The 27,392-nt window shown below is 44.0% G+C and overlaps 1 protein-coding gene across 2 annotated transcripts in view; it reads right to left on the reverse strand.

The window, feature by feature from the left end:
* Window positions 1–27,392, reverse strand: part of LOC138525980 (trifunctional purine biosynthetic protein adenosine-3-like) — a 615,458-nt gene that overhangs the window by 205,745 nt on the left and 382,321 nt on the right. Inside the window, exons 19-20 of one of the 2 annotated variants that reach the window (XM_069636273.1) lie at window positions 7,643–7,830; window positions 4,041–4,056 (exon numbers count right to left, since the gene is read on the reverse strand). In XM_069636273.1, the coding sequence (XP_069492374.1) occupies window positions 4,041–4,056; window positions 7,643–7,830 (204 nt within the window). Of the gene's footprint in view, window positions 1–4,040; window positions 4,057–7,626; window positions 7,831–27,392 lie in introns of both variants that reach the window. The other variant, XM_069636272.1, reaches the window with a different exon arrangement.

Consider the following 27,392-nt stretch of genomic DNA (forward strand, 5'->3'; position numbering starts at 1 on the left):
AATGCCTCTCCTATATCCTGCGTTCGAGTCTGTAATTCCCCTTTGGAGTTTCTTATGGCCTTAATCGTTATTTCTTTCTGCTTTGTGCGGAGTTGTCTCGCTAGGAGTCTGTCTGCTTTATTAGCTTTTATGTAATATCTCTTTCTCAGGTACAGTAAGTTCTTTTTTTTCTGCTCCTTTTGAGCACAGCTGCTCCAATTGGCCCTGTGTATGCTTCAGTGCTTTCTTATTAGCCTTAGTGGGTGGGTCAGGATTTTCTCGTGCAGCTCTGCTATAGACTTTTCCAGCTCCTTTTCCCACTGATATCTTTGTTTTTCCTTCATAATTTTCAGGGCTATGATCTTCCCTCTCAGGACAGCTTTGAACGCATCCCAGGTTATGCCCACGGGGACCTCCCCGTTGTCAGTTTGTGCAAAATATTCTTCTATCATTTCTTTTATGGCTTCCCTTGTTATCGGATCTTGGATTACATCTAGGGGTAATCTCCACCTCCACAGACCATTTGTTTTTCCCGGTAGGTTTAGGTCCAGCCATAACGGAGAATGGTCGAGAGTGTTATCGCTCCCAGTTCTATCCCTTGTATCTTTCCCAACAGACCCAACGAAGCCCAGAAGTAGTCAATCCTTGACATAGAATTGTGAACATGCGAGAAGTTTGTAAACCCCTTTCGTTCCCCCTTCAAGTCCCTCCATACATCATTTAGGGCCATGTGGTCATCTGCTGTTTGAGACGTTTTGATGGTGCTCCCTGACCCTGGGCGTAGCCTGCGCTTCTGTCTAATACAGGATTCCATGCCATGTTGAGGTCACCGCCCATGATTACCTCCCCCTTCGCAAAGCCTTCTATTTTCCCCAGTACATCTCTAAGGAAGCAGTCCTGCCCTTGGTTTGGAGCATAAATCGATGCCAGGGTAATGCGATATCCACTTATGTCCACTATCGCTAGCGCATATCTCCCTTCATTATCCGCAAGAGTATCTACCAGGTTAGCCTCACACCCTTCCCTTATCGCTATCAGTACCCCCACTTTTTTCTCTGTTGTGGTTGCATGTGCCCAGATTTTATACCCCCTAATATGAGTTTTCTGCTTGTCCCTCGTCCTGATATGGGTTTCCTGGAGCAATATAATATCTGTCTTCTCCCTTTTAAGTTGCCTCTCCAGCTTCACCCTTTTCGTTGGATGGTTTATACCCCTCATATTATAGCTTAGTATACGAATCTTCCCCATTTTCTACGTGTTCATACACATTTTTCGGGTCCCCGTATTTGCCCAGTATAGATTATTCCGGCCCGATTCCCTCCCTTGCCTCCCCATGAACCGTCCCCTCAAACAAGAAACATTAAACCAAACAACTTGCCCCCGAGTTGGGCGAGGGTTCCTAATGCCGCTAGGGTGTTGCACCCATCGCTCCCTGCCCATATTACCCTCGGGGGTCGAATTTGTAGGGAATCCTAAACCACACATTTCCATCCTCCTACCCGATTCCAAGCCCGTGGGTCAAACCGGACCGCCATCTCTAAGTATTAAGTGGCCCCTCTTATTTCTCCGCTCGCCCCCTTAGTGAGCCTAGAGTTAGTATTTCATTTAATTCTGTCAATCTGTGTTCTTTTCATCCCCTTTCCGTCTGTTATTTCCTACGTTTCTCCCTTCCTGGTTTTGTTCTTCTCCGTTTGACCGTTTCCCAGCCTCTCTGCTTTCTCGATTGCTCTCCCCTTAGTTTGGCTTCCTCCAAGTCTAGCTCCTCTTCCTGTAGACTCATCATGCTAAGGCCTTCTTCCCATGTGCTAGCTCTTCTCTGTTTCCCTTCCCAGGTGAATATCAGCCCGAAGGGGAAGGTCCATTTGTAGCGGATTAGTTTTGCTACTAACGCCTTGACTAGAGGGGCCATAGCTCTCCTTTTCTGTAGTGTCACCAGTGCTAGGTCCTGATAGAGCTGTATATCCTGTCCATTCATTCTGATATGCTCCTTATCTCTTGCCCTCCTCAAAATTTGCTCTTTCTGTGGGTATGACGAGAGAGCAGCCAGGACATCCCTTGGTCTTTCTCCCGGTGCTCCTGACCTTTTCGCCCCTACCCTGTGGACTCTGTCTATCCCAATTTCCTCTGTCTCCTGAGCACCCAGTATATCTCTGAAGACTTCCTTCACTGCGAGCTTCAAGTCTTTATCTAAGACGGTCTCCGCCATGTTTTTGATTCGTATGTTGGACCGTCTAGATCGGTTTTCTAGGTCTTCGCGCTGGATTTCTAGGTTGTGGGTGAGTCTCACTAGGTGTTCCTGAGTTTCACTGGTCTGTAGCGCATCTTCCTCGATCTGTTGGATTGATCTCTCCATTATATCCGCTCTCTCCTCTAGTTTGGCCATGTCTGTTTTCATGTCCTGCACCGCCTGCTTCATGTCGTTCTTCATCGTGATGAATTGTTCCTGCACAGTGGACATGAATTTTTCTTGCAGATCCTGAAACCATGTCTGCATATCTTTTCTCGTGGGTGGCTGTTGGTGGTGGGCGGGCGAATCACCCTCCCTTTGGGAGTCCTCGTGTGATTTATTTCTATTTTGTGTCGTACCTTCGGTCGACCACATTTGTAGGATATTTGCCTCTTGCTTAGAGGGTTGTGGCGTTTGCATTGCAATGTTTTTCCCCTTGGCTCTTGACATATTATAATGTCTTTCTGGGACGTTCCTGGATTTTTAGGCTCCCCCTACTATCCTGGGATTACCTATTTGACAATCTGCTTATTTGCTCCTTCTGGGCTACGTTCTCCTTCCTATCCTCAATTGGAGCAGGGGTGGTAATTTCTCGCCTTTCGGGAGTTACCTTGTCTCCCCTTGCGGTTTGTGGCAACTTTAGTTGGGGTGTTCCCGGTCGTTTCTTTCCGTAGAATGCTTCGCTTAACCACCAGCGTCGTACTCCCCCAGTCTCCTTTTCTGTTCACTTTTGTCCCTGGTTCGGGGTCCTCTGTGATTGCTATTGTCACATGCGTTGGGGGGGGTATTCCCTCAGCTTTAGAGACTTTCTCCACTAGTTGAGTTAATGTAGTGGGTTGGCCAATATTGCAATGTATTGCGACGTGGGGGGGGGTTGGAAGGAAGCCCCCTCTCTGTCTCCTTCACTTGAGTGTCCCGTTCCACTCCTCTCCCACTGGTGGATCTGCCCTCCTTAGGCTTTATGTGGGTGTCTGGCCAGTTTTGGTGAGCTTTGCCGTGATTCTTTGGGCTCAGACCCCTTGCTTATTTAACTTTCTATGTCTGTATTTATTTATTTATTTATTTTAAGTTTTTCAATCCATATCGGGATCTCCCCCCTCCCCCCGGGTGTCCCCACGGCTTTAGGGTGCGCAGGGTCTCGCCTGGAGGTTCGCTTCACCCCCTCCCGTTCTCCTTCTTCCTCCTTCTACCAGAGTCCCACTCGCGCGGACTCACCTCTTCCGTGCGGGGGCTGCGGAGCAATGGAAGTCGCCGGGCGGCCCCCACCTAGGGATCTGAGCGGTCCGCCCCGCGTGTCGATGTACACTGGAGTCTCTCTCCGCAGCCCGCAGCTCCTCCTCCTGCCGCCCGTGCTCCTTGACCGACGGCGGTGTTCACCGGCGGTCCCCGGCAGACGAGTGGACGGGAGCATATTCCTTTCCCAGTCCCCTCACCATCCCCGGATTCGGAGGACCCCGGCTCTACGTGGCGGGGGGGGGGGGCGCCCGGTTCCTTCTTCTCCCGCCTTTGGGCCGAGTTATCTTTGGCCTCTCGACTCCTCCGATGCCCGCCTCAGACTTCCACTGTGTGGGAGGGGACGCACACAGTGTCTCCCCCGCTCCCGTTGAACGACGGCAAATCACCGTTCGGTTGGGCACCGAAACCGCCCAGGGGGGTCTTCGTTGTTGTAGGGGTGTTCACGACAGTTCTGGCCACTTTCGCTTCAAGATCTGTGCTAAATTGTGTGGCGGCCCGGGCGGAGCGCAGCTCACATGCGACTCCTTTCCACGGCGGCCATCTTGGAATCTTGCTGCACTATTTTGAATGGCTGGTGGCAGTGGTTTATTTTTACTACCTTTTGTACAATGTATCTGCAGGCGGATATCTCAGCTGCAGTGCAGGACCCATGGGTGACCATTTTTCCAAAATGGCCCCTGTCTTCTATTTTCGCCATGTCTTGTTTGTTAGTTCCTTCTGGGCTTTTACTCTGTTGTTTAGATCAGGTTTGAGTCCATTGTATGTTTTGCCTTTGGCGGGCTTCAGCCCTGAAGCCCACCCAGGCTCCAGTGAGTCTGGGAAGGCAGGAAGTGAGGGAGGAGCCGAAACTTTGCTGTTCTTTGTTAGTAGGCATGCCTGAACAAAACCTGTTCCAAATGGGTGGGAGGTAGTCCTAGAGGACGCGCACCCCCTGTGTGATTGACAGCTTAGTGCTGTGAATGAATGTGATTTTGCATATAAGGTGAGGGTGTTGGGACCAGAGGGAGAGTTGACCACTGGAACATCGAATGGAAAGAAGTAGACAAATAAAGAAGCCAGTAGCACCTTCCAGGACTGCACAAGCACCAGTGAAGCCTTGCAGCTCTGCGGACCTCATTTTCCCATCAACATGGAATCTCTGCAAAGGACGGCCTCCTCCGTTAGGCTAGTGAGAACACTTAGACTCAAGACCTGCTTTGTTCTGGGCCAATCCCTCTGTCACTGTGACCTTCCTGAGCTGCAATTTCCCAATACCTGGGGTACCTGGACCATCGACAAGTGTAACATCTTCCAGAGGATGAATCCAGCTGAAACTTTGCAGGCATCCGTGTGAGTCTACAGAAGCAAGAAACCTTTGCCCATGGTCCCCTCACCAGAGTTCAGGACCGAGAGACCAAGGAAATTCCAAACAAGGATATTTGTTCCTCTATGGCACTGAGAAAAAGGCACTAAACCACAAAGAGCCACTTAAATTAGTGGAATCTATTGCTGCAGAGCGCCTCTCAAGAGTGCTACCACATAAGCCCGCCATACATCCTCCCTTTCATCGCCACGACTAAGGTCCAGGAACAAGGGTCTACATTGCTGCATCAAGAAGGAAGTCAGTTGGAACATATGCTTCAATCCTAAGGTACTGTGGGGGCTTTCAGTTTAACCACCTTTAGCCAAATCTAGTGCTTCCTAGCTTGGGGAGTGCTTCTTTCTATTCTTTTGAATTACTTCAATTCACTTGTGCAGGCCTAACAGCTTGCACACATCAGGTAGGCTCTCTAGAGCTCCTGGGGTTTTCTTGACTGTTCAACTAATTTTTTCTAAGAGCATTGCATCAGAACTAGAACTGTCCTTTTGACTTTGGCTGTCCTGGCCCCCTAAAGGCATCCCTTCTGAACCCTACTGGCTTTGACAGTGCTTGTTTCCTGTAAAGGTTTTAATTGTTTGACACTCTTATTGCTGGTGAAAAGACTTTCTACATCCTTCTGGCAGAAAATACTATTGTCACAGTGCTACAGTGTTCTATTCTACTCTAACACATTTTCCCTCCAAACTCAATATTGAGATATAAAGAAAGTACTCACCTGCATTATTACTGCTTGAATAACTTGAGTCTGAAATTCTAGTTGATGCTACATTAGTTGCTGCATAATTAGTGTGATTCATTTGCTTTCTGTATATATACATACATAATTTAATACAACTTTTAAGGGTGTGTGTACCTAAATATTTGTATTTACTGATTTCATTGTACTGCTCTACAGCTCACAGTACCCCTTCCAAGATAAGCCTGGCTGCTCAGCCACTCTACCCACTTGTGTAGTACAGGTCTATGTTAAAATGTGGGTCACTAATGCCAAGCAGATAAATCTTGTGAAGTCCCACACCAGTTGGACTTCACACAACCTTACCTAACAATCACTGAACACAGCATGTGCAAAATGGTATGGAAACTCTTGTTGAGCCATTGTCCTTTTTGTATAACTGAAACACTTCTTCATTCATTCTTCGTAAGAAAGACATTTTTATTCGCGATTTTGTATGAAATTAATTTTAATCAATGTTGTCTGCATTCATATTTTTAATGTCTCAGAGTTTCGGCTGAGCTGTTCTGCAATTTTTATATTCTACATTTAATCTCTGAAGACATTTGAAAATATGTATAGATTGAGATTAGGGTTTTTAACTATTTGTGATGTTTATTGAAATTGATTTATTTATATTGCTGGGTCATGCATACTTTTATGGTCAAGCCCGCCATACAGAAATAAAGTTTTGAAATGACTACAAACTGACTAAAACTCAGACCAACTAAAATGGAACCTATAATTTTCAATGACAAGACACTCCACCACATGAACATTTTGAGACCAGAAGAAATGTCCTCACCCTCCAACTGCAAATGAAATCCATGATGATAAACAGCTTCTGTAAGGCACAGCATGCCATACCTGACGTTCCCAAATAGAACCACGATAGCCGTCATCCTTGCACTCTCCAGACATTAGCTTTCTGAGTCAGATGCTGGTCGCACCATAAATGAGCAATGATGAAAATCTGTCTACAAAGTTTGCAAATATGTCTAATCTGTGTGCAAAGAATGCAAAATTGAGTAGGTAGACTCTATCTCAGGCTGTAAAGATGCATCACTCTGGCCCTTGGACCATTCCCTGCCTCCCTGTCAAAGAGGGAATCCAATGTAACTTGTGTATCACCCACTGAACTCTCCAGGGGCCCCAGAATACAATAAGAAGAAATTCATCCACAACACACCCGGCAGAATGTTTTGATCAAGCAGCACAGCTCTTGTAGGAGTCCCAAACTTCCATTGGAAAGGAGGATCCTTCTTCTCTTTGCTCGTAACACACCTCTGGAGCACTATCACGGGGGACTCCACATAATAGAAGACTACCTACCTGGCGTTCAGAAAATCATTAAGAGCTGGCTGTTTGTGCGACCACAACAGACGAAGTGCATGTGTCCAAGAGCCATCCGAACACATTCTGACAACCAAGAACACTCTTAAGGCCAGACTCAATTGGGCCAGTCTCTGCAACTTGTCCTCATAACAGACATGGACATCAACATCCCCTTAGGCAAATATTAAGCCGGGAGCAGAAGGGCTGCAGCACAAATACTGCTGTAACTCGCTCTGCCTCTGCCACATGCTCTTAGCATCAGACACAGGAAGGGAAGCCATCCCTTCTACCACAGATTAACTTTCACACATGCATGGACCAAAAATCTACCGGGTCAGTCTAATCCATCAGACATAGTGACAGGATTCCTCAAGACCCTTGCAAACTCCCACCACCTAACAATCATACAAATGGAACCACATATTTGTCATCTAGCAGAGTCAAGAAAGGAGTGGCAGGAACCTTAAAACACAATGAATGTGAGTGACTTTGTTTGACCAATGGCTAGCAGAGGTCAAGTGAGAGAGGGGAGGACTGGCAGACTATTGTCCTCTACCCTTAGAGGTCTAATAGTTCATATTTTCCCGAGAGAATAGCTCCGCAGCAACGTGCTCGCCTTGGAAACAAGACAACACGAAGCAACGGGTCTGCGCTTAGAAACTTCCGGTGCGTTATAAATACGTACCTAAGAGACAACGCCTCGATGCCCACGGGCTATGTGAGCGCTTTAAAAATGCAAATAAATAAATACATAAATATTGAAAGGAGAGTGACCTGTCTGGCGGCCCACCACAGATCCTATCAGCCATGCTTCCTCCCGCTTCTGCACATCCTTCAGGACCTGCTCGGCCATCTCTTTCTGGATTATCATGATGGCACCGATCCCACAATTGAAGCTTTGTGCCATTTCTTCCTCAGAGAAATCTCCATGCTTTTGTATCCAACAGAAAATTTCGGGAATCTTCCAGCAATGCGCATCTGAAGAAAACATTTATTGTCAACAAAACACGAGTCCCAACATTAACATTTTCGAGAGATTTTTCATTCTACTATGATTTACAATTTTTCTTGAACAAAACAAACTTTAATCATGCGACCTCCAGCGACACTATGCTGCAGGGATATCATGTATGGAAAGAGAGGACATGCAAGAAGAGCATTCATTCTTATACAAACAACCTCATTCTGCTAACCATGGGGCGTCCCCGTCAAATGTATCTATGTGAATCTGTTGGCATTAGACTTGGAGGTAAATACGCCGACATTCCTATTTAGTTTTGGCTATTAGGTGGCACTTTAGTGAAGCCAAAACTATTGCATTGGAGTACAGATAGAATGGGGACTGAATGTGAGGAGAGACACACTGCTTGGTTGTTACCCACCAACTTACCGCCCATGGCCATGATAATCCCTATGGCAATTCTTCGGCACTTCCTGCCCAAACCACATCCTCCTGGCATTTATTTGAGCAAGCTCTATCGCACACAGCAAACTCAAACCCTGTGCTGCAAAGGGCATGCCAGTGTTGTTTCAAAGCAGTCTTCTTAATGGCTTAAATGGCAGCTGGAAAAGAGCTCCTGCTGTAATAAAAATGTCTCAACCAAGTGTGCCTTCGACCACTTGATTTACGAGCAATAGGTGTATCCCTATATCTGTTCCTTGCACATACGTCCTTTTAAAAACAAACATTTACAATGCCAACAGTTTTGACCTGTGTGTAGGTATTAAATGGACATTTGCCAGGCAACATCATATCATGTAATGTCATGTATGGCCCGGTACGCACATCATTTCCAGCTGTTGCCATCTCATGGCCAGGTATTATCATTATGCAAATGCCTGATAAATACCTATACCATGCCTCCACAAATGCCAAACCTGTTGGCTTTGACAATGCGTGTTCTTGTGTGTACAGCTCCCCTACATGCTCACTACACAATCTCCCCCCACCATCTATTTTCCTTCTGGTTACATCCCTGTGTAAGGGGGTAAATGTCAATGGGGGTGCTAGCATCTTTACTGCTGGCATTGTATTGCCAAATAGAAAGACCCGGAACACAGGCTGGCTACTTCCGCATCTGGGTATTGGAGTACACTCAGGGATTCTCCTTGTCTTTCGGACCCCACACATCCATATTGGGGGTTGTCCACACACATGCTAAACATCAGCAAGGCGTTCACTAAGGGGCCTCTTCCTAAGGGTTACTGCAAGCATCCAGACGATCTACACCCAGAGCCATCCAACTGTGCGAAGAAACAATGGCTAGGATCATTGTTCAACCTGCTCCAGGTACAGTGTGTGACATACCACCACATCCCAATGCACAAGAATGGCCATGTGTGAGCCTTAACCTTTGGAAAGCCCGCCATTAGCCTTTGGGACTCGACTGTCAAGGCAAAAAAGAAAGGTTCCAACATGGACTTGTAAAGTAGGAACAACACATGCAGCCTCTACACCACCAAAACAATTGAAAGATGCATGTGAAAAAGTCAGAAACCCTTCTTCTGTATTTTCACCTGCACTTGCCAACCCAAGAATGAGGACAAGCATGTGTGTTACATCAGACCTAGACTTTGTAGCTTTTCTAGTTGCTGGCCCCTCCCCCCAGCTGTCCTGAATGATTTTGCGCCTTATCTTGCTGCCTATCTTTTGTGGGTTTGTGGCGGCGTTTGTGGCGCTCTGCACCAAATTTTGCATAGTTACCTGTTCGGACCCTCCTGACATTACTGGCAACATGACATTTGGACACCCCACCTCTTTCCACAGATTCAGCAAAACTCTGAATTTGTTTGTGGGTTTGTGGCTTGGCGAAACGTTGTTCCTTATACAATTCCACATTGTTTCACCAATCTGCACCAAATGTTACATAGTTACCTGTTACGACCCTCCAGACATTACTGGCTACAAGAGATGTGGACACCCCAGCCCTTCCCCCGGAAATCAGCACAAGTCAAAATGTGTGAGTTTGTGGCTTGACGAAGCGTTGTTCCTTATAGAATTCCAGACCGTTTCACCAATCTGTACCAAATGTTGCATAGTTACCTGTTAGGACCCGGCATTACTGGCTACATGATATTTGGACGCCCCACCTCTTTCCCCAGATTCCAGCAAAAGTCAACATTTGTTTGTAGGTTTGTGGATTGGCAAAGTGTTGTTCCTTGCACAATTCCACATTGTTTTACTCTGAATTTGTGGCTTAGCGAAACGTTGTTCCTTATACAATTCCACATTGTTTCACCAATCTGCACCAAATGCTGCATAGTTACCTGTTAGGACCCTCCAGTCATTACTGACATTTGGACACCCACACCCCTCCCCCCCCTTCCCCAGATTTCAGCACCTTCTTGTGCTTATGCTGGTTGCTGAAAAAGGAATTAAGGGTGTGTGAAACAGGTTCTAATGGCACCTTCACACATGAGACGGTTGCCTGAAATCGGTGAAACATCAATGTGGTCGTAGAAGGACTGGGGACGTCGAAAACCACGTTTCAGGTCCCTAGGATGCATGGTTGCCGAGATATTTGCTCCACAATGCACCACGCCAGGGTGATGCGACAGGTGGGGAGAGAGCACAGAAGGTCCCAGTATGCAGTAGCACCCCAACTCTCTCTGGGCCTCTGGAATCCCCATCACCTCTAAAATAATGCATTCTTCCTCACTGACCATTTTGACTACCATTGCTCCAAATTTGAGGCAAATGCAAATGCTGTCAACGAAATGTGAATTCTTCCTCTTGACACTTCCTCCCTGGTTTCCTTTCACACCAATTTTGGGACCTGTTACCAGTCACCCCAACAAAAAAAAAAGGTGTTGGTCTAATGTTCATGAAGACTCACCATCATGGATCCCTCCAACCACCCAACAACTGTGGACTACCTTATATGTCCGCCTATGCCACTGGCATGAATCTTGCTCTACTTCCTTCACTGCACATAAGGACTCAATCTTTGCACTTACTACCACCCTTGAGTCTTCCAAATCATCCCACTATACTGATCTCATATTCCCTCTTTGCTCTCTCCCTTGCAAACTGCCCATGACCATTAAGGCCACACTTACCTCCCCTAAACTTCACTCTTTAGCCCCTCCCTTTCTGGCAATGGCTTTGCCTCCTACAGTTTTGTAATGTTTTTTTATTGCGACTTTGTTAACATTAAACTTGACACAATTAAAATCCTCTTTTTCAAATCAATTTCATAAACATCACACAATTTAGGTACACTCAATAAGTATTAAAAATCGAACAAGTGACAACACAAGAGGTACATTTTCCCCCAACATCAATCCCGCCCACAAGAGCTCTTTAGAACTAGTTGTGGAAAAACAGACCCCATCTTTTACAAAACACAAGTTAGGGAAGGGCAATCCAGTACCCAATGTCTTGTCATTTCCAAACAACTGGACAAACTGCAAAAGCGATAATAAGCAGAGAAGTTCTCTTCGTTCCAATATTGAGCCCGTTGTTTGGACTTAATTTGGTTGAGCCTGAATGTCATTTAAATGTTGCGGACTTTCAAGCATGGAAAACATTTCAGATAATCAGATAGGTGACCAAACCTATGCAGAAACCTTGAATATTACTGGTTTGATGAGTAAGATTCCAGATGCTCGATGGACAATCGCCAGTTGCTTCCACTGAAAACGAGCAGTGTGAGAAATCAAATTCAGTTCACGTCTAACTATTACACAAGGAATCCAGGAAAGGATCAAGGTTTGCTGATACATTATCTAAATCGCATAGCATAACAGGCTCAATCTTGCCTAACTAGTATTTAATCTCAGGGAGGCACAAGAAATCAAATAGCTTACTGAATATACTCTTCATATGGGATAATAAGGGAGCCATCTTGGTTTTCAACATAGAGCACCACATCTGGACAGACCATACTTTGGTTGTTATAGCCTAGGTAGCGTAGCAAAGACACTTGATCCACTCTTTCATTGCCCAAAAACCACCACACGGTTTTGGACTTTCTTTTGGATGTAAAGATCACCACCTTCGATTTCGAACCGTTCACCTTTAGGCTATTCTTTATGGTGTTCCTAAATAAAGCTCCCAATTTCTTTTGGAGGCCCCACAGACTACTGTAACAAATAATAATATCGTCCGTGAAGGCCAACCATTGTAGTTTCATATGCCCCAGTTTTACTGGAATGAAATCCTCAGCCAACCATAGATCTTCAATATCTCTTAGGTAGAGGTTAAACTAAGTGGGGGCCCCACATTAGTAAAAATCACTCCAAATACTGCCCCTTTCTTGCTCAACCTAACACTCAACTGCAAATGTGTGTGAAATAGGGCAATTAGCTGTAACAGTTCCCTCAGTAGCCCCAAAAGGAGTAGTTTATTCCACAGCCGTTGTCGATTCAAGCAATCAAATGCAGAAGAAAAGTCCAGGGAGGCCATATGAATAGTGACCCCCTGGAATGTCCTCACCTTAAGCATTAGATGTTTTAATATAGTTGCCTTTAATGAAGTACCCACTGATTTGGGGAATCCCACCTGAAATCGGGAAAAAGTGTTGTTTTCTGTCAGAAAATCATTGAGATCTCTCAGTAACAGAATTGCGAATACTTAGCTTGTTGAATCGATTAAGGCAATAGGTCTGTAATTCCTTGGGTCCATAGGATCCCCTTTTTGAATATAGCGATGATAATAGACTCTGCCGAGGATGCGAGCAGTATGTGTGATGAATATTTCACATCAAAATGTGGTTTGAGGAAATGGGCACATTCAATCAAATCTTTCTCCAGTAAGAATGGTGGAAGGCCATCAGGTCCCAGAGTCCTAGATGGTTTCAATTGATTTATGGCCGATGTAATGTCCTCAGTTCCCCAGGACCACAGACCGCCCCCACTTGAACTATTTAATCGCTCCACATGCTGGGGATGCTCCATTAAGATGTTACATTTCTTGGAAAAAAAGGACACCCAAGTGTGTTCTTGAATGGGATTGTCCAGGTTCGGAACCTCTGCCCCAGCTACTTTGTTAATTTAGGTACAAAATTCCCTGGAGTCTGCGATAATCAGATACGTAGCATAGCTTGGTTATCTCTTAACACAAATTCTACTTTCAGAGATTTCACCAAGTTTCTATGCCTTTGAAATTCTCTTTTCTTAAGAGAGTAGTACTGGCTAATTCGCAACTCCCTTTTAAGCAGTGACTCAATAGCGCGATTCTTTAGTGTTTTGGTTTCTTTTATTTTTGAGTTAAAGAAATGGGGTTATACTGTGTTCCCCGGGTTGACATTCCCGCACAGACAGACCGAATACCCTCCATAATACACTGATCCAACGAGTTAGCAAACAACAGAGCCGGTTGATGTTCTCCATCAGAACCCTCTGTGGTGTGCCCGTGTCACCCTGGAACAGGAACCTATTCAATTTGGCATACAACCTGTTGTCCCAACAGCAGGTTAAACCATGCCTATCTGGTATAACTAGAACCAACACAGGAGAACAATTGTGAACTGAAACAGAAGTCTTCCAAGAGAAATGTATTACCAAGTGATCACTAGAGCCTAGATCCCTAAAGCCCAGGTTACTACAGTGAGGTTCAATGGCTGTAGACACATAAAAGTAATCTATCAATGAATTCAGTTCCCCTCTATGCCAAGTAAAAATGTGATCCGTCATCTGATGTACACCTAAAAGTTGCATGTCCCAATTTGACATAAGTGTGTCCCACGCCCTTCCCCTACTTCTGTTAGTTGGAATGGCAGACGTGGTATAGCCTGACCTTCAGCACTATATGCATTGAAGTCACCAGCAATAATCATCACATGTTGATGTCCCTCGGATAGCCAAAAGCAAATAAATCAGTCAGGCGGGTGTGATATCCCTCCAAGGATATCACAGCCGGGTTCCAATATATGTTCACCAACAAGGATTCCATCACCTTGTCTGGAAACTCCACCTGAACTGCCATAAGGTCATCACCTGCCAACCACAATTAAGATGTAAGATTTAAGTTATCTATTGAGATGGCCATCCCTCCACTGGGTCTTCCCTTTACCACCAAAACTGAAGGTATGAAAAAAGTACAGTACCCTTCTAGAGTAAAGTTGCCCACTGACATAGTTTCCTGAATCAAAATAGCATTGTATTAATGTAACGCTGCTACATTCCTACAAACATGCTAGGCAAAAGTGCTAGAATTTATTCACACCCGTTGATAATGCTGCAAATTCTTTTAGCGCCAACCCCACCCATGACCAATCCTGACCAGCACATATTTAGGCAATAGATGGTAGCTCAGATTGTAAAGAGGCCAAAACTCGCGTGGTAATTCCCTCCAGGCTGGTCTGCGGTAGAGGTAACTTGATTGGAGGGGTCAGAAATAACTTAGCCTGTTCTGATTCGAGATGAACTAGTTCATAGCCCAACGTTTGTGAAATCATCCTCTGCCCCAGACTAAATTTGCCACAATATCTGAGTAGAAATATGACACCATACGGTTGTTGCTAGCCTGTGAGAGCGAAATGAACTCAATATCCCCAGAGTACAAGGAACACAAGGTAGGAATCAAGGCAAGTACCTCTAGAACTGTGGTCCTTTTAAGCCATACCCGGCCATGCTTTTGCTCATTCACCACCCATCCCAAAACATTGGTCGAACATCTTATGCTAGAGTTGGCAGCCCTTTGATATACCCCGGAATATTGAGTCTCTAACAAATGTGCAGATGGTGCTTGCCTGGTCCGGATAGTTTGTTACCCCTAGTTGTTCTAATGGTACCAAAAGTCCATCTTGGACTCACCCCGGTATGTTTGAAAAATTCCCCAATGAAAGACCCGAGGTAAGAACCTCCTGGGTTCCTCCTAATAGGTTTGAGACATGATCAATCCCTTCGGAAGCACCCTCCAATTGCCCTGTAACCGAAGTCTCCTAAGGCACAATGCTTAAGTGGGAGTCAACAGTTCCCCCCTCAATCATCTTGGGGGCCCAAAGAGTGGTTAAATTGGATTGGTGACGTTCAACTAAAGCATCAGTTAGTCTCCAGGCTGAGAAGGATTTGAGCTCCTTCTGTGATGCAACCTCAGGCACTGGAAGACCCCCAGACCGACCATTCTCCATCGGACCGGGATCCGTTCCAATCTCTCTAGATCTCTTCTCAGGAATAACCGGAGGGCCCTGCACAGTTGAGACACTGGTGCCCTTACCCTGTGTCCCCTTTTTGTTTTGTCTTTTCACCCCTCCCACCTGTGAGTTGCTTATAGCAGATGATACCTCTCCATTAGTTAGGATTACAGCTACCTGATTGTTTAGATCGATAATGATATCTGAGTCAGACAGTTGATACACATGTTTTATTGAGTTATTGGCAGATCTTGTTCTCAGCAATGGCAGTTTTTTGTTTTTTTTTTACCCTGAACCATCCACTTCTTTCTTTTTCTGCTCCTCTGTTGTAAAGGCCGTGGTGAGAAATTCTTGCCGGTTGTTGCCTTCTGGCTGATATAATGTGCCTCGTTGGGTGAGCCACCTATCATCACCGATGCTCCAACAACAGTCACTACTACACTTCCCTCCTGTTCACACTCAATAACGTCTTCTAGAAGATCCCTTCTTGCTAACAACATAGATGACGTTACCATGCAGTCGACCAGCGGAGATGGAGAGTCCAAAGCCTCATCAACAGATGGACTATCGTGATCATCTACCTCCCCTGGCAGATTCAGATTACTTGCTAATGTCACAACACCCCTCTGGCCCAACCCCTCTCTGAATTTAGATGCAGGCAAGAGAGGGTCTGTTAGGTAAAATATTAGTGCAGTGCAACTGGTGTGGGACCACACAAGACTTATCTCTTCGTATTAGGTAACCCATGTAGGCCTGTACTATACAAGTTGGTAGTGTGAGTGAGCAGCCAGGCTTATTTTAAGAGGGGTAATGTGAGCTGTAGAGCTGAACAATGAAATCAGTAAACACAAAGTATCAAATTTAATACTTAGGGTCTGATTCATAGAACATTTTCCTATGGGATTGCACCATTATAAAACACTTCTGTGAATCAAGCCCTTAAAGTTATATTAAAGTTATATAATACATTATTCATGTATTTATTTGTACACAAATATATTTAAAGCATTCTTTAAAAGGCAGAAATTAGCTGTAACATTAATCCCAAGTTAGGATTCAATTCAACAAGCAAACAATAAAGCAGTTGAGTAATTCATTAATATGTTACACATGTTCCACCACCCGGAGGTGACGACATTTGAGGTCAGTATAGCATTTATATAGTATCACCTTTGCAAGGAAGGAAAGGTTAGGGTTATATCAGAACAAACTGATAGGTTACAAGAATAGTTAGATTCTCCCAAAGGGATGCAGGCAGTCTATTATGGCAGCATTAAAGTGTTCAACATTTAAAACTTGTGAGGGAACACGAACTGCCAAAGCCAATAGTTTCAGAAGAAGGCCTTTAGGGAGCCAGGACATCCAAAGTCAAATTAACAAAGTCAAAGTTCTGATATTCTTCTTCTTAGAAATATGTTCTTAAATAGTCAGTGTTCAAAAGAGAAATCACAGCAACTCAAGAGGAGTCACCTTTCGAAAGCACAAGCTTTAAGGCTAATGCAGGTAAGTTGCGGTCAACTTAGTGTATGGTTAAACCGCACTCACAAAGATAGGAAGCACCCCAAATGGCAAAAGGATAAAGTACCCCAAGCCCCACAGTACCTTTGAAATGAAGAAGTTGTTCCAGCTGGTTGCCTTCATGATGCAATGCAGTAGACCCTTGTTCCTTGTCCTTTGTCGTGGTGATGAAAGGGAGGATATCTGGCGGGCTCCTGCAGCAGCACTCGAGAGAGGGACTCGGCAGCAATGGATTTCTATTGATTCAGTGGCTCTTTGTGGTTTTGGTGCCTTTTTCTCAGCGCCAAACAAAAATGAAAAGCACTAGTTAGGATGTCTTTGATCCCTCGGTCCTGGACTCTGGTGAGGGGACTATGGATGCAAATGTCTTGCTTCTGTGCTTCCGTGGGGTCCTCTGGATGCCCAAGAAGATCTGGGTGGATTCGGACTTCAGAAGACAATGCACTTATAAGTGGTCAAGGTACCCCAGGTATTGGGCTTCTGCAACCTTGGAAAGTTGTAACAAGTAGGGGGCTGTGCCAAAATATAGTTTGTCTCAAGGTTAGTTAGCCCCACCAGCCTAAGGGAGGAAGTCATCCTTTTCTAGTCTTCTCTGTCGATTCTAAAACAGGGTCAGCACAGCTGCAGGGCTTCGCCAGACACTTCACGGCCCAGAAGGGTGCTTCTGGCATCTTCTCTTGTCTTCTGCTTCGGATGTCATCCTCCAGTGGTCGACTCTGCTCTTAGTCCCAAAGACCTTGCTTTTTATGCAAGTTCCCATTCATTCACAGCCCTAGGCTGTCAATCACACAGCAGGGTGGCTGTCCTGCAGGACAGCCAGCCAATTGGAACTGGTTCCACTCAGGGACACCTAGAGACAAAGGACAAGGAAGTGTGGGGACCCTCCCTCACTTCCTGCATTTCCAGACACACTGGAGCCTGGGCGGGCTTCAGGGCTGAAGCCCGCCAAAGGCAAAACACACAAAGGACTCAAACCCAATGCAAACAACAGAGTAAAAGCCCAGAAGAAACTAACTAACAAGAAATGGTGAAAAAAGAAGACAAGGGCCATTTGGAGAAAATGGTCACCCTTGGATGCAGCACTGCAGCCGAGGTATCTGCCTGCAGATACATGTCACTAGGTAGTAAAAAAAGAAACCACTGTCACCAGCCATTCAAGTGAGTTAGTGTAACAAATTGTTACATGAGGAATGGTTTAAAGGAATTACTATGTAACCCCTCAGCACTCCACATAGGGTGGTGTGTGCTGGACCCATAAAGTAGAGGTACGTAAGACAGGGGTCATCTTACTATTCTTGGGAACAGTAGTTCACCCAAGAAAATGCAATTAAACATAAAGAAAATTCCAAGGGACTTCTCAGTGGCACTGCACAAAAGGTGCTCTGTGTCACAATGCAAAAGCAGATGCCTATGGAGTTTACCAGACTCCATAAAACAGTACTCAACATAGAAAATCATAGGGAAACACATGGGTGAGTGAGAAAGGGGCCCCACTCCCTCAGGAGTAAACATTTAAAATCCCTGAGTCCAGCAAACGAGCTGGGGGTCTCTAAGGTTAAAGGAAATTGACACAGAAATGAAAATTCTCCCTAAGAGGGTCCTTAGAGTTCCAGTCCCTTAGTCCAAGACCCCTCAAAAACCCTCCACAAATTAACGTTTTTCATTCAAGACATTTAAAATAGCAGCATTAGATCGCAGTAGAAACCAGTTCTTGTTGCGCATACAACGCTGTCAGTTCTTTGTTTATGTTTGGTGAAAATTGGACCAGGTCTTTCCTCTTATAGGACAATGATTGGCACCGTGCAGGGATTTGTTCCAAAAGTCCCCCCGTAGGAGATGTTAAAATTTAAGTCTTTGATCTTTCACACCTAGCTGACTGACTCTCTGTAGGCCAGTCCATGGAATGTGAGGCTGTGTTATAATTCCTAATTGCCGTTCAGTTAATTAGGCCTTGGATCCCGATCTCCGCTTCCACCGTATGCCGACACATACTTCTTATGCTTTGTGGAGAGCCCCAAACCAAACATTTCAACTGGCATTGCTTCTCTGCAGCCAATCCATGGAGCCCCGGACGAATCCATCGCAATCTCAAGAGGGGATCAGCCCTGTTGCGCAACGGCCCCAATTGTTTATCCAATTCCACCTCTGGCCCTGGACCATCACTTCCCATAGTGTTTTTTTGAAAGACAGACCTGCCAGACTGTGATTTAAAAAGTCACAGCTAGACATAAGTTCCCAGTCCATAATTTAAGTCGATAAAGCTCTGCTTTCCGTGGAAGCGAGCACAGATGGGTCTTTGTTAAGTTGGGATAAAGACACACCCCATGTACGTCCTCCGACCTCCAGTGCGGGCTCATTGTCAACGCCACCTTTCCGAATCCTGACTGTTGGTCGGCCCTTCCTTGAACATAAAGGTCTGGCTTAATCCAAACACGAAAGAGTTATTACCTGATGAGTGTCTGCAGAGAAACGGTGGGGCCGATTGTGGGCCCGCCCCTGTGCCATCCCCAAATCTGGCGGTAGAAATTGCGGTTGAGGCCGGATGTGCAATATGAAAGCGAACCTTCTTTGCTGACAGAGAGGAATTGTGAGTGCCCACGATACAGGCCTGGACTGACCCACCGGGACACTGGGAATTCCGCCGGTAGGCCTCGGGTACATAGGGCCTCTTTTCTTGGGGGAAGGACACATGATGAATGCCTGCAAAGCTGCTTGTGCATTTTTGTGTGCTTTAGTCTGGCCCTGAAAGGCTTCTGATGAGCAAAGGCTGCCGGCGTGCACTCCCTCCTCCTCAGCACAGCTTGTGCGCAGAAGACTCCCTCACCCACAGATAGTCGGCCATTACCTGCTCAGCAGGTCACCATGAACAGTGGTGCCTGCCTGGCTTTACGAACGGAAGACTACAGGTAAACTTTGTCCAAGCGTTACCACAGTCTTTATAACTGATAGCACCGTAGGTTGGGATGTGCCAACCCATAGCCCCGTTTGCAGCAGCCCCTAACAAAATCTTAAACACTAGTGGGTGTCAATGTGCAAAGATTGAACCCGACAGCAGCCAAAAAAAAAAAACGTTAGCGCAGGCCGGGATTCCCAATTTAAATGCTTTTAGTTGCTTATTGTCCGTAGGATGTCACGTGCTATATAAACATTGCAAGTATGCGAAAAGAGTAACCACTAGAGTCATGCTGGTTTTTGGAATGCCTGTATTTTCCACTAAACATGTGTAAAGTGTTTGTAACCTGTGCTGTACTTTACATACTGTTTCGCACTGTAGTAACTTTGCAGATAATACGGGTTAATTTTAAATCAGGGAGCAGATAGAAAAATGGTAGAATACTTTTGACATCACATTTTTGTAGCAGTACATTCTGTACCCTCCCGCCTCAGGCTTCTAGGTGCTGGTACAACTAAACTTACTATCAAATCTAATTGTACAATGATTTTGGAGTCCACAGTGATACGAAACTTGTTAAATAAAGATTTATTAGCCTGATTGGTAAACAATGGACTATTATTGAACTGTGTGGGATTGGTTAACTAAAGCACTTCTCTGTCTCCGGTGATACATATGCACCAGAGCAATTTCATAAATGAATATGCGCTGGCGTGCCCTGTCCTGGACAACCTATTTGCGTTTTGGATTTTGCACAGGTGCACTGCAATTTTAAACCATTGTTGTGCATTGCCCATGCATAATGACCTCAAGCAGTGAGAATGCTGCCCTGGTGCAAAAGTGCCAACATTAGGACCAGTATCTTCATTACTGATACAAGAGCTCTCAGAGGCATAAGCACAACGCAGTGCACAAGGGGGTGACTGGAGACGCACCAGCCTCCGCTGAGCTCACCCGCTCCTACTGCGCTATTTCTAAGACCACCCCAACTGCTCATGAATGGAATATTTTTAATATTCTGATAATTATATAGTAAATGATTGCCTAAATGGAGCCATGTTACTGGTCCTACAAAGGGGATTTTCATAACCTAAAAAATAGACATTTTATTTTGTGTGGTAAGGTATCTTATTTTCGGTGTTCTCATAGAAAAAGGGTTGGGTATGCTGAAACTTTGAAAATGATTTCCAGGGCCTGGTTCCCAGTCCACTCCATGTGATTTAAAAACGGTTTCACCACTTGATTATGCCATATAGCTGATGCGTCCAACACAAGCGGTAGTCACCAAATGGTTTGGGGACGTTGGTTCATCACATGCAGGGGTGAACTGGTCTATAGGGAACTCTGGAGATTTCCCAGTAGGCTTCTGCACCATGGGCCTCTTTGTGTGGTATTTGCACATTTCCTCAGAGGAAAAGGGTTGTGATTGCTCAAGATGTGTAATATGGGGCCACTTTAAACATTATTTCCAGGGCCTCTTTTGGTTCCCAGTCCACCCCTGCCACGATAGAGAGTAAAGCTTCAGGGAGAATATGCCTCGCAGGTTGCGGTAGAGCTGTGTTGGAGCCAGAATTGCCCAAGCTTGAGTTCAAACAATTTTCCCCACTCCCATTTGCACCACTTAACGTAGTGTCCTTATCGGGAATACAATGGGAAATATCCTCAACCGCTAACAAACCCCCATTCGGTGAGGTCATAGTGGAAGGCCTAATCGCGTTCAAATTGGTATTTGACTGCTTGAAAGTCACCAGACTCATCCGCTCCTTGTAGGGTGTCTCCATCCTTCATTAAAGCTGACTCTTCTGGGTTCACACTAGCCGTGTCAGTTGTTGTATTAGGAGTAGTGTGAGGCAATGGTGCACCCCCCTTCTCCAGCTGTAGTACCGCTCCTGATATCAGAGTCCTTTTAGACATCATGTCAGTGAATACAATAGAGATGCAGTAAATCCGCAGGGCCCTTATGTGTGATCTAAGCAATTACGCACGGCCAAAAACACTGGTGCAGTGAACAATTTCCAAAGTAAATAAAGCTTTGCAGAAAAACAAGTCTGAGAAGAGTCTAAAGAAGAACTGTCTGTTTATGTTGTAGCTCTCCCGACTCCAAGACTTCTGAGATCAGACTCAAAGGCTCACAGCCCACAGTCATCAGATCTCGCAGGGAAGTCACTGATGTTGTCCTACAGAGTTCATACATTCCCAGGAGCAATGGTCCAACCAAAGCAGTCTGTGGTAGACAGAAAGCCCTGACTGCCACTCGCACGCCACTCACTCTGGGATGTAGAGCAACTGTCTGCGCTGTTCAAGAAAGCAGAGTAGTATCGCCACTGTTGCCACACTCGTAGCACAATATTAATGGATAGAGTGCTCTACCAGCGAAATAGGAGTGGGAAATGAGAGCTATGCGACTAAGACTAAAAACAAGTGGCTCCGAGCATAAGGACCAAACATTGCAATTCTGTCCAGCCCGCTTACCTTTCTTATTGCCAAATAGCACTGCTTCACATGCTGTGTTTAACTGGGCCTCCACTGTTTTAAAGAACCATGGAGCAGCCCCTCTTGAGGCAGTGCTCTTGAGGCTCTTGCGGGAGCACTCTTGAGGCAGCAGTACAGCGGTACACCGGTTCAGAAGCGCAGCCGCCTCCTGACCTCTTCTCTCCTCGCTCTGCTCTGCTCGACTCCGCTGAAGGTTAGTGGAATGGACCAATCGGCCTGATCATCAAACTGCGCCGACAAAACTCACTGGAACTCACTGAAACTCACGGCCGTTTCTGATAATCTTTACTTGGTTCAAATATTTAAGTGTTTCCTCTTACAGTACTTCTCCACAAGATAGGGGAACTTTAGCCACCCATCAGTTCCTTGTTCTCTCCTCCTCCCTTTCATACCCACTCTTGCTTCTCTCCCACTTTACCGGCTGGTCTTCCACCCATCCAGCACTCAGCAAAGTCATCTTGTGCTCCCAGCATCTTCCCAGCATGCTGCAAGGTGCCTATGGTCCTACAAATCCTGAAAAAAACCTACTTTGAACCATAATGACCCCTTTTTCTCTAGACATGCCCATCTTCTGCCCCACACTCAGTAAAGCTGTGAGAGAATTGTCTTTAACTAGATTTTCAACTACCTTGAGGCAAACACACTAGGTTGCCCGCTCCAATCTGGGTTTTCGCAGCATACATTGCATTCCACAGAAAGTGCTCACTCATGTCTCTGCTTTTCTTACCAATGCCAGCCACCCCAAAGAACTCCTTGATCTCTCTGCTGCCTTTGACTCTGTGAATCATACCTCCCTTCTTCACACTCTCTCCTCCCTAGCCTTCAAGGACACTTCACTTAAATGGTTGGCCTCTTATCACTCTGGGTAATGTTGCTACATCTGCTGGAACTCTAAAAACCTCCCCCTGCACATGGATCAGTCATGAGCTCTCTACTCTTCACCATATATACCACCTCTCTGGCCAAACATGGATGTGCTCTCTGGCCTTCTCTTTCCACCTCTTTGTGGATGGCAACCACATCTTCTGTTTCCCATTTTATCACCTGATATCTTGGAGTGTATCACCAGATGCCCCTCCACCATCCATCACAGGGGGAGCACAATGCATCCTGATGTTAGGCTCCTTTAAGATGGGAAGTCCTTGTCCCCCTGCCTCCAATGCCATCTGGACTCTCTCATCCCCTATCTTCATTCCTTCAGATGTCCTCACTCCGTCACCCAAAACTCACAACCATGGGGTCCTCTTTGACAGTGGACTTAAATTAAATCACTTCTGCCACTGCATCCGGGATCAAACTCGTTAATGTCAGGAAGATCCACCCGTACATCCTCCTTGACTAAACCAAAACTCTAATCTCTGTACTGGTCCTTAGGAAACTTGACTACTTGACCAACCTGCTCTTGGGCCACCTCCTCTACTCTTTCTCGCTCCTTAACAAGGTATTGAGTTTTTGACATGCACCTTTTAGCCCCTACAAAAATGGCTCTATTTTCAAGTTGCTATTCCTTGTCTTCAAATCTATGCATGGCCTTTTCCTCACTACCTAGTTGATTGCATCTATCTGTACTACCACTCAGACTCTTTGCTTCTCGTCTTTTAAGCACATCTTTGTCAACAGCACAAATTGCGCCATCTTCCACTTTTTCTCTCTACTGGCCCCTTACCTTTGAAGTGGATCTGGTACAACTCACCACAGTGGCCATGATACCACAATTTTTGCAGCATTTCTATGGGGGGATGAGGATCTTAAACATCCCTTATACGACCCACACCACAACCCTAAAATCCCCTTAAACCCATCCCCTTGCCCTACACCATCCTTAAAAATGCAGTTAAATGTCCCTTCAAATGCAGTGAAATGGTTGTGGTGAGCTGAGTGGGTACCTTGAAATATTCTCTGCCTTTTCATCGAAGTAATTAGATCAGTGGAACCATAAGTAAATAGAGGATTGGGAAATAATTACTCAAATGTGCCAACCTTATTCATGTAATGTGAAAGGTGAGTCATCCAATAGGGTCCAATTTATAATCAAGAAAGAACATTTTCCATTCTGTATACTAGTATTCTTGAAATCCTCTTTTATTCTCGTGATATGATCAAATAAAGAACAAACACAAATAATTTCTTGCCCATTGTTAACTTCACACTTTGTAATTTTCAAAGTAAATTGCGTACACAGATCCTTATGGTTTTTCAAGTTCTAAAGCCTTAACTCCCTCTCGACACGTGTTTCCCCATTGAAACTATCAATGTTTCATCTGGAGAAAGGATAATATCCTGGTAATTAAAGAAAAGGAAACCAAACATTTGTTTATAATACCAAAAAAGATAACTTATACACAACAAAAATAATAGTATCATTTAGGTCTGTATCTAAGTTCATAGTATTTGACTCACCCTAATGGACATGCAGTTTGAATCATATATTTGATTTCATCCAAATAGATAATAGTGCTTCAAGTAAGTAGTAGATAGCTGCTATGTCCAATTATTCTTAAGCAAATCTTAACAGGATTGTCTCCTGATCATTTTTTAAGTCCAATGAATCAGCAGAACTAAAGGTAAGAGAAAGGTTTTAACAGTAATCTTTTAGTGGGGTGCTTGGAGAAATAAAGTTATTGAAGTTTAAAGTTCTTACAACATCATAATACTCAAAGCTTAAGTAACTTACCATTTTCAGTCCCTGTCTAGCCGTGATAAGCTGTTCCAGTGGTTCCCTGGACACGTGCATAGTGCATGCTGATATGTACGCACTATTTATACTGATCGTGTGCCGCGATGACGTCATCACACTGCGCTCACGTGATTTAGCGCTACGCGATGACGTCCTTACGCATGTCGCATTTTCTGCCATTTTAGATTGGGAATAAGACGGTTTCTATAAGCGCTGGCTTTAAGAAATTTTGCTGATACCTTGATTTTAAATTGCATACTGTGGTCAGAAAGGTTTTAAGTACAGAAGTTTTATATTATTAGAAGTGAATCGCTAAACTAAATAATGATTTTACTGATACATTAGGAAAGTTTTGTGATGATAGAAATAAAACCGCAAACCTTAATGCTTATAGAATGTTTACCTTTGTCTCAATACTAGATAATCAGTGAGGACAGATATATATATATATATATATATATATATATATATATATATATATGAGATCAATGACAATATAGTGAACTACTCTAATGGGTATTTACGGATTTGTCTGATCCAAAAGTCTATGAATAGTTACCTTTTTTCCTTATTTATGCTGACATATCTATATTTATAATCTGAAAAAATTAGAATGGACAAAATGAAGTTTGTACTAGAAAATTAAATCTAGACACCATATATATTCTAGGGTTACTAATTGGATACACTAAATTAATATGAGTGAACATTATTAATAACCTGCTTACATACGGTATATTCATGAAAAGAAACGGGAAAAAGACAAAAATTCGGTTAATCAAGATAAGAAAAATGTCTATAACCAGTTATACATCTCAGTGTCACAGTTCAGACCTGTTACGCATGTGTCCATGATACAAATCCATTTATATTCCTGATTGCATAACAGTTCCTCCTTGTTACCTCCTCAAGGTGGTAGACTTACTTTCTCCATGCCATAAATTTGTAAATTGGCAATGCCAAAGCTTGGATGATTCGTGATAATATGAACCAAGATGGGGGATCTGAGATCTTTATTTCGAATAGTTTGTATATGTTCAAATATTCTCACCTTCAGTTTCCTAATAGTAATCCCAATGCACAATTCTCCACATATACATTCGATTCCATATACCAGATAGGTAGAGTTGCAGTTGATCATCTGTTTGATGTATTTAATTTTTCCATTTGGGAGGAGAATATTCTTTTTTCCTTGTTGCAAGAATGGGCATAACTTGCAATGCCCACATTTGAAAGTATCTTTAATGGTAGTCTAGAAGAATATTTTTCTTTGATTTGTTGTTGGGCTGAGAAAACTTGGGCTGATCAGATTCTTGATAGTTGGTGCCCTCTGGAAACAGATACTTGGCCGATTATCTAAATGTTTTTGTAAACTTGAATCTGTAAGACGTATATTCCAATGATCTGTTAGTATCTGTTTGATTTTTTTAACTTCCGTACTGTATGTGGTTATGAACTTAGTTTTGAGGTCTGTTGTTCCAGATTTTGGTTTATCTCTTAGTAGAGAGTCTCTTGAGACTTGCTCTGCTTTGTTGATAGCAGTTTTAATTGTCCTAGATCCATAGCCTCTCTATTTGAATTTTTGGTAACTATGTTGCAGATTATCTTGAAAGGTGAGGGGTGTGCCACAGTTCCTTTTTATTCTAAGGATCTCCCCATATGGGATGTTATGGATGGTATGTTTTGGATGATATGTAGGAAAAAGGAGACTATTGCCAGCCGAAGGTTTCGTGAACAGTTTGGTCGGAATTTGCACATTTTCCACAAAGAGTTCTAAGTCCAGAAATTCTATATTTGTTGCACTGGCTGATTTTGTGAAGGATGAGTTGTAAAGGTTGTTGTTGAGATAGGTAACATAAACATCAAGATCTTCAGTATTACCTTCCCAAATAATCAAGATGTCGTCTATGAACCAACCCCAGAATTTAATATTGCTGCGAAAAAGAGGATGTTTCCAGGCATATTGTAATAAAAAAAACATAAATACATTTCCACAAGCTGGTGCAAATTCTGACCCCATGGCTGTTCCTTGGAGCTGTTTAAAGATGTTATTGTCAAATGTAACGATTTTATTATGGAGACAGAAATGCATCATCTCAATGATGATTTTGTTTTGCTCGAGGAACGAAACTGATCTTGTTTTAAGAAAAAACATTGTACTTTCCAAGCCTTGATTGTGGTGAATGCTGGTATACAGTTGAACAACATCTAGGTTTACAAACAGGTCATTTTGTTCGTATTGGAATAAGGTTATTCTGTTGAATTATGTGTTTGGAGTCCTTAACAAATGAAGCTAGGCTTGCTGCCAAAGGTTGCAGATGGGAATCAATGTATTGAGAGGTTTTCTCCGTTAAGGAGCCAATGCCACTTATTATCGGTTGAACTGGTGGAAAGTCTTGAAATGTTTTATGAACCTTTAGTAAAAAATATATTGTTGCCATAATGGAGTTTTTGCAGATCAAGCTCTGATATTCCTTGTCACTAAGAAGGTCTTGTTCATACCATATTTTGATTGTTTCATTGTAGATTTGTTGCAGATTATCTTCCTTTTTATTCTAAGGATCTCCCCATATGGGATGTTATGGATGGTATGTTTTGGATGATGAGATGTAGCAAAAAAGAGCAAATGCCAGATACAGACCAAAATTAAACCAAATGATACTATTATTATTACTATTATTTTTGTTGTGTAAAAGTTTTCTTTTTCGATATTATAAACAAATGTTTGATTTCTTTTTCTTTAATTACCAGGATATTATCCTTTCTCCTGATGAACCATTGATAGTTTCAATGGGGAAACACGTGTCGAGCGAGAGTTAAGGATTTAGAACTTGACAAACCATAAGGATCTGTGTACGTAATTTACTTTTAAAATTACAAT

This window comes from Ambystoma mexicanum, chromosome 7p (genome assembly GCF_040938575.1).
Source record: "Ambystoma mexicanum isolate Mex_15411 chromosome 7p, UKY_AmexF1_1, whole genome shotgun sequence".
NCBI classification, from domain to species: domain Eukaryota; kingdom Metazoa; phylum Chordata; class Amphibia; order Caudata; family Ambystomatidae; genus Ambystoma; species Ambystoma mexicanum.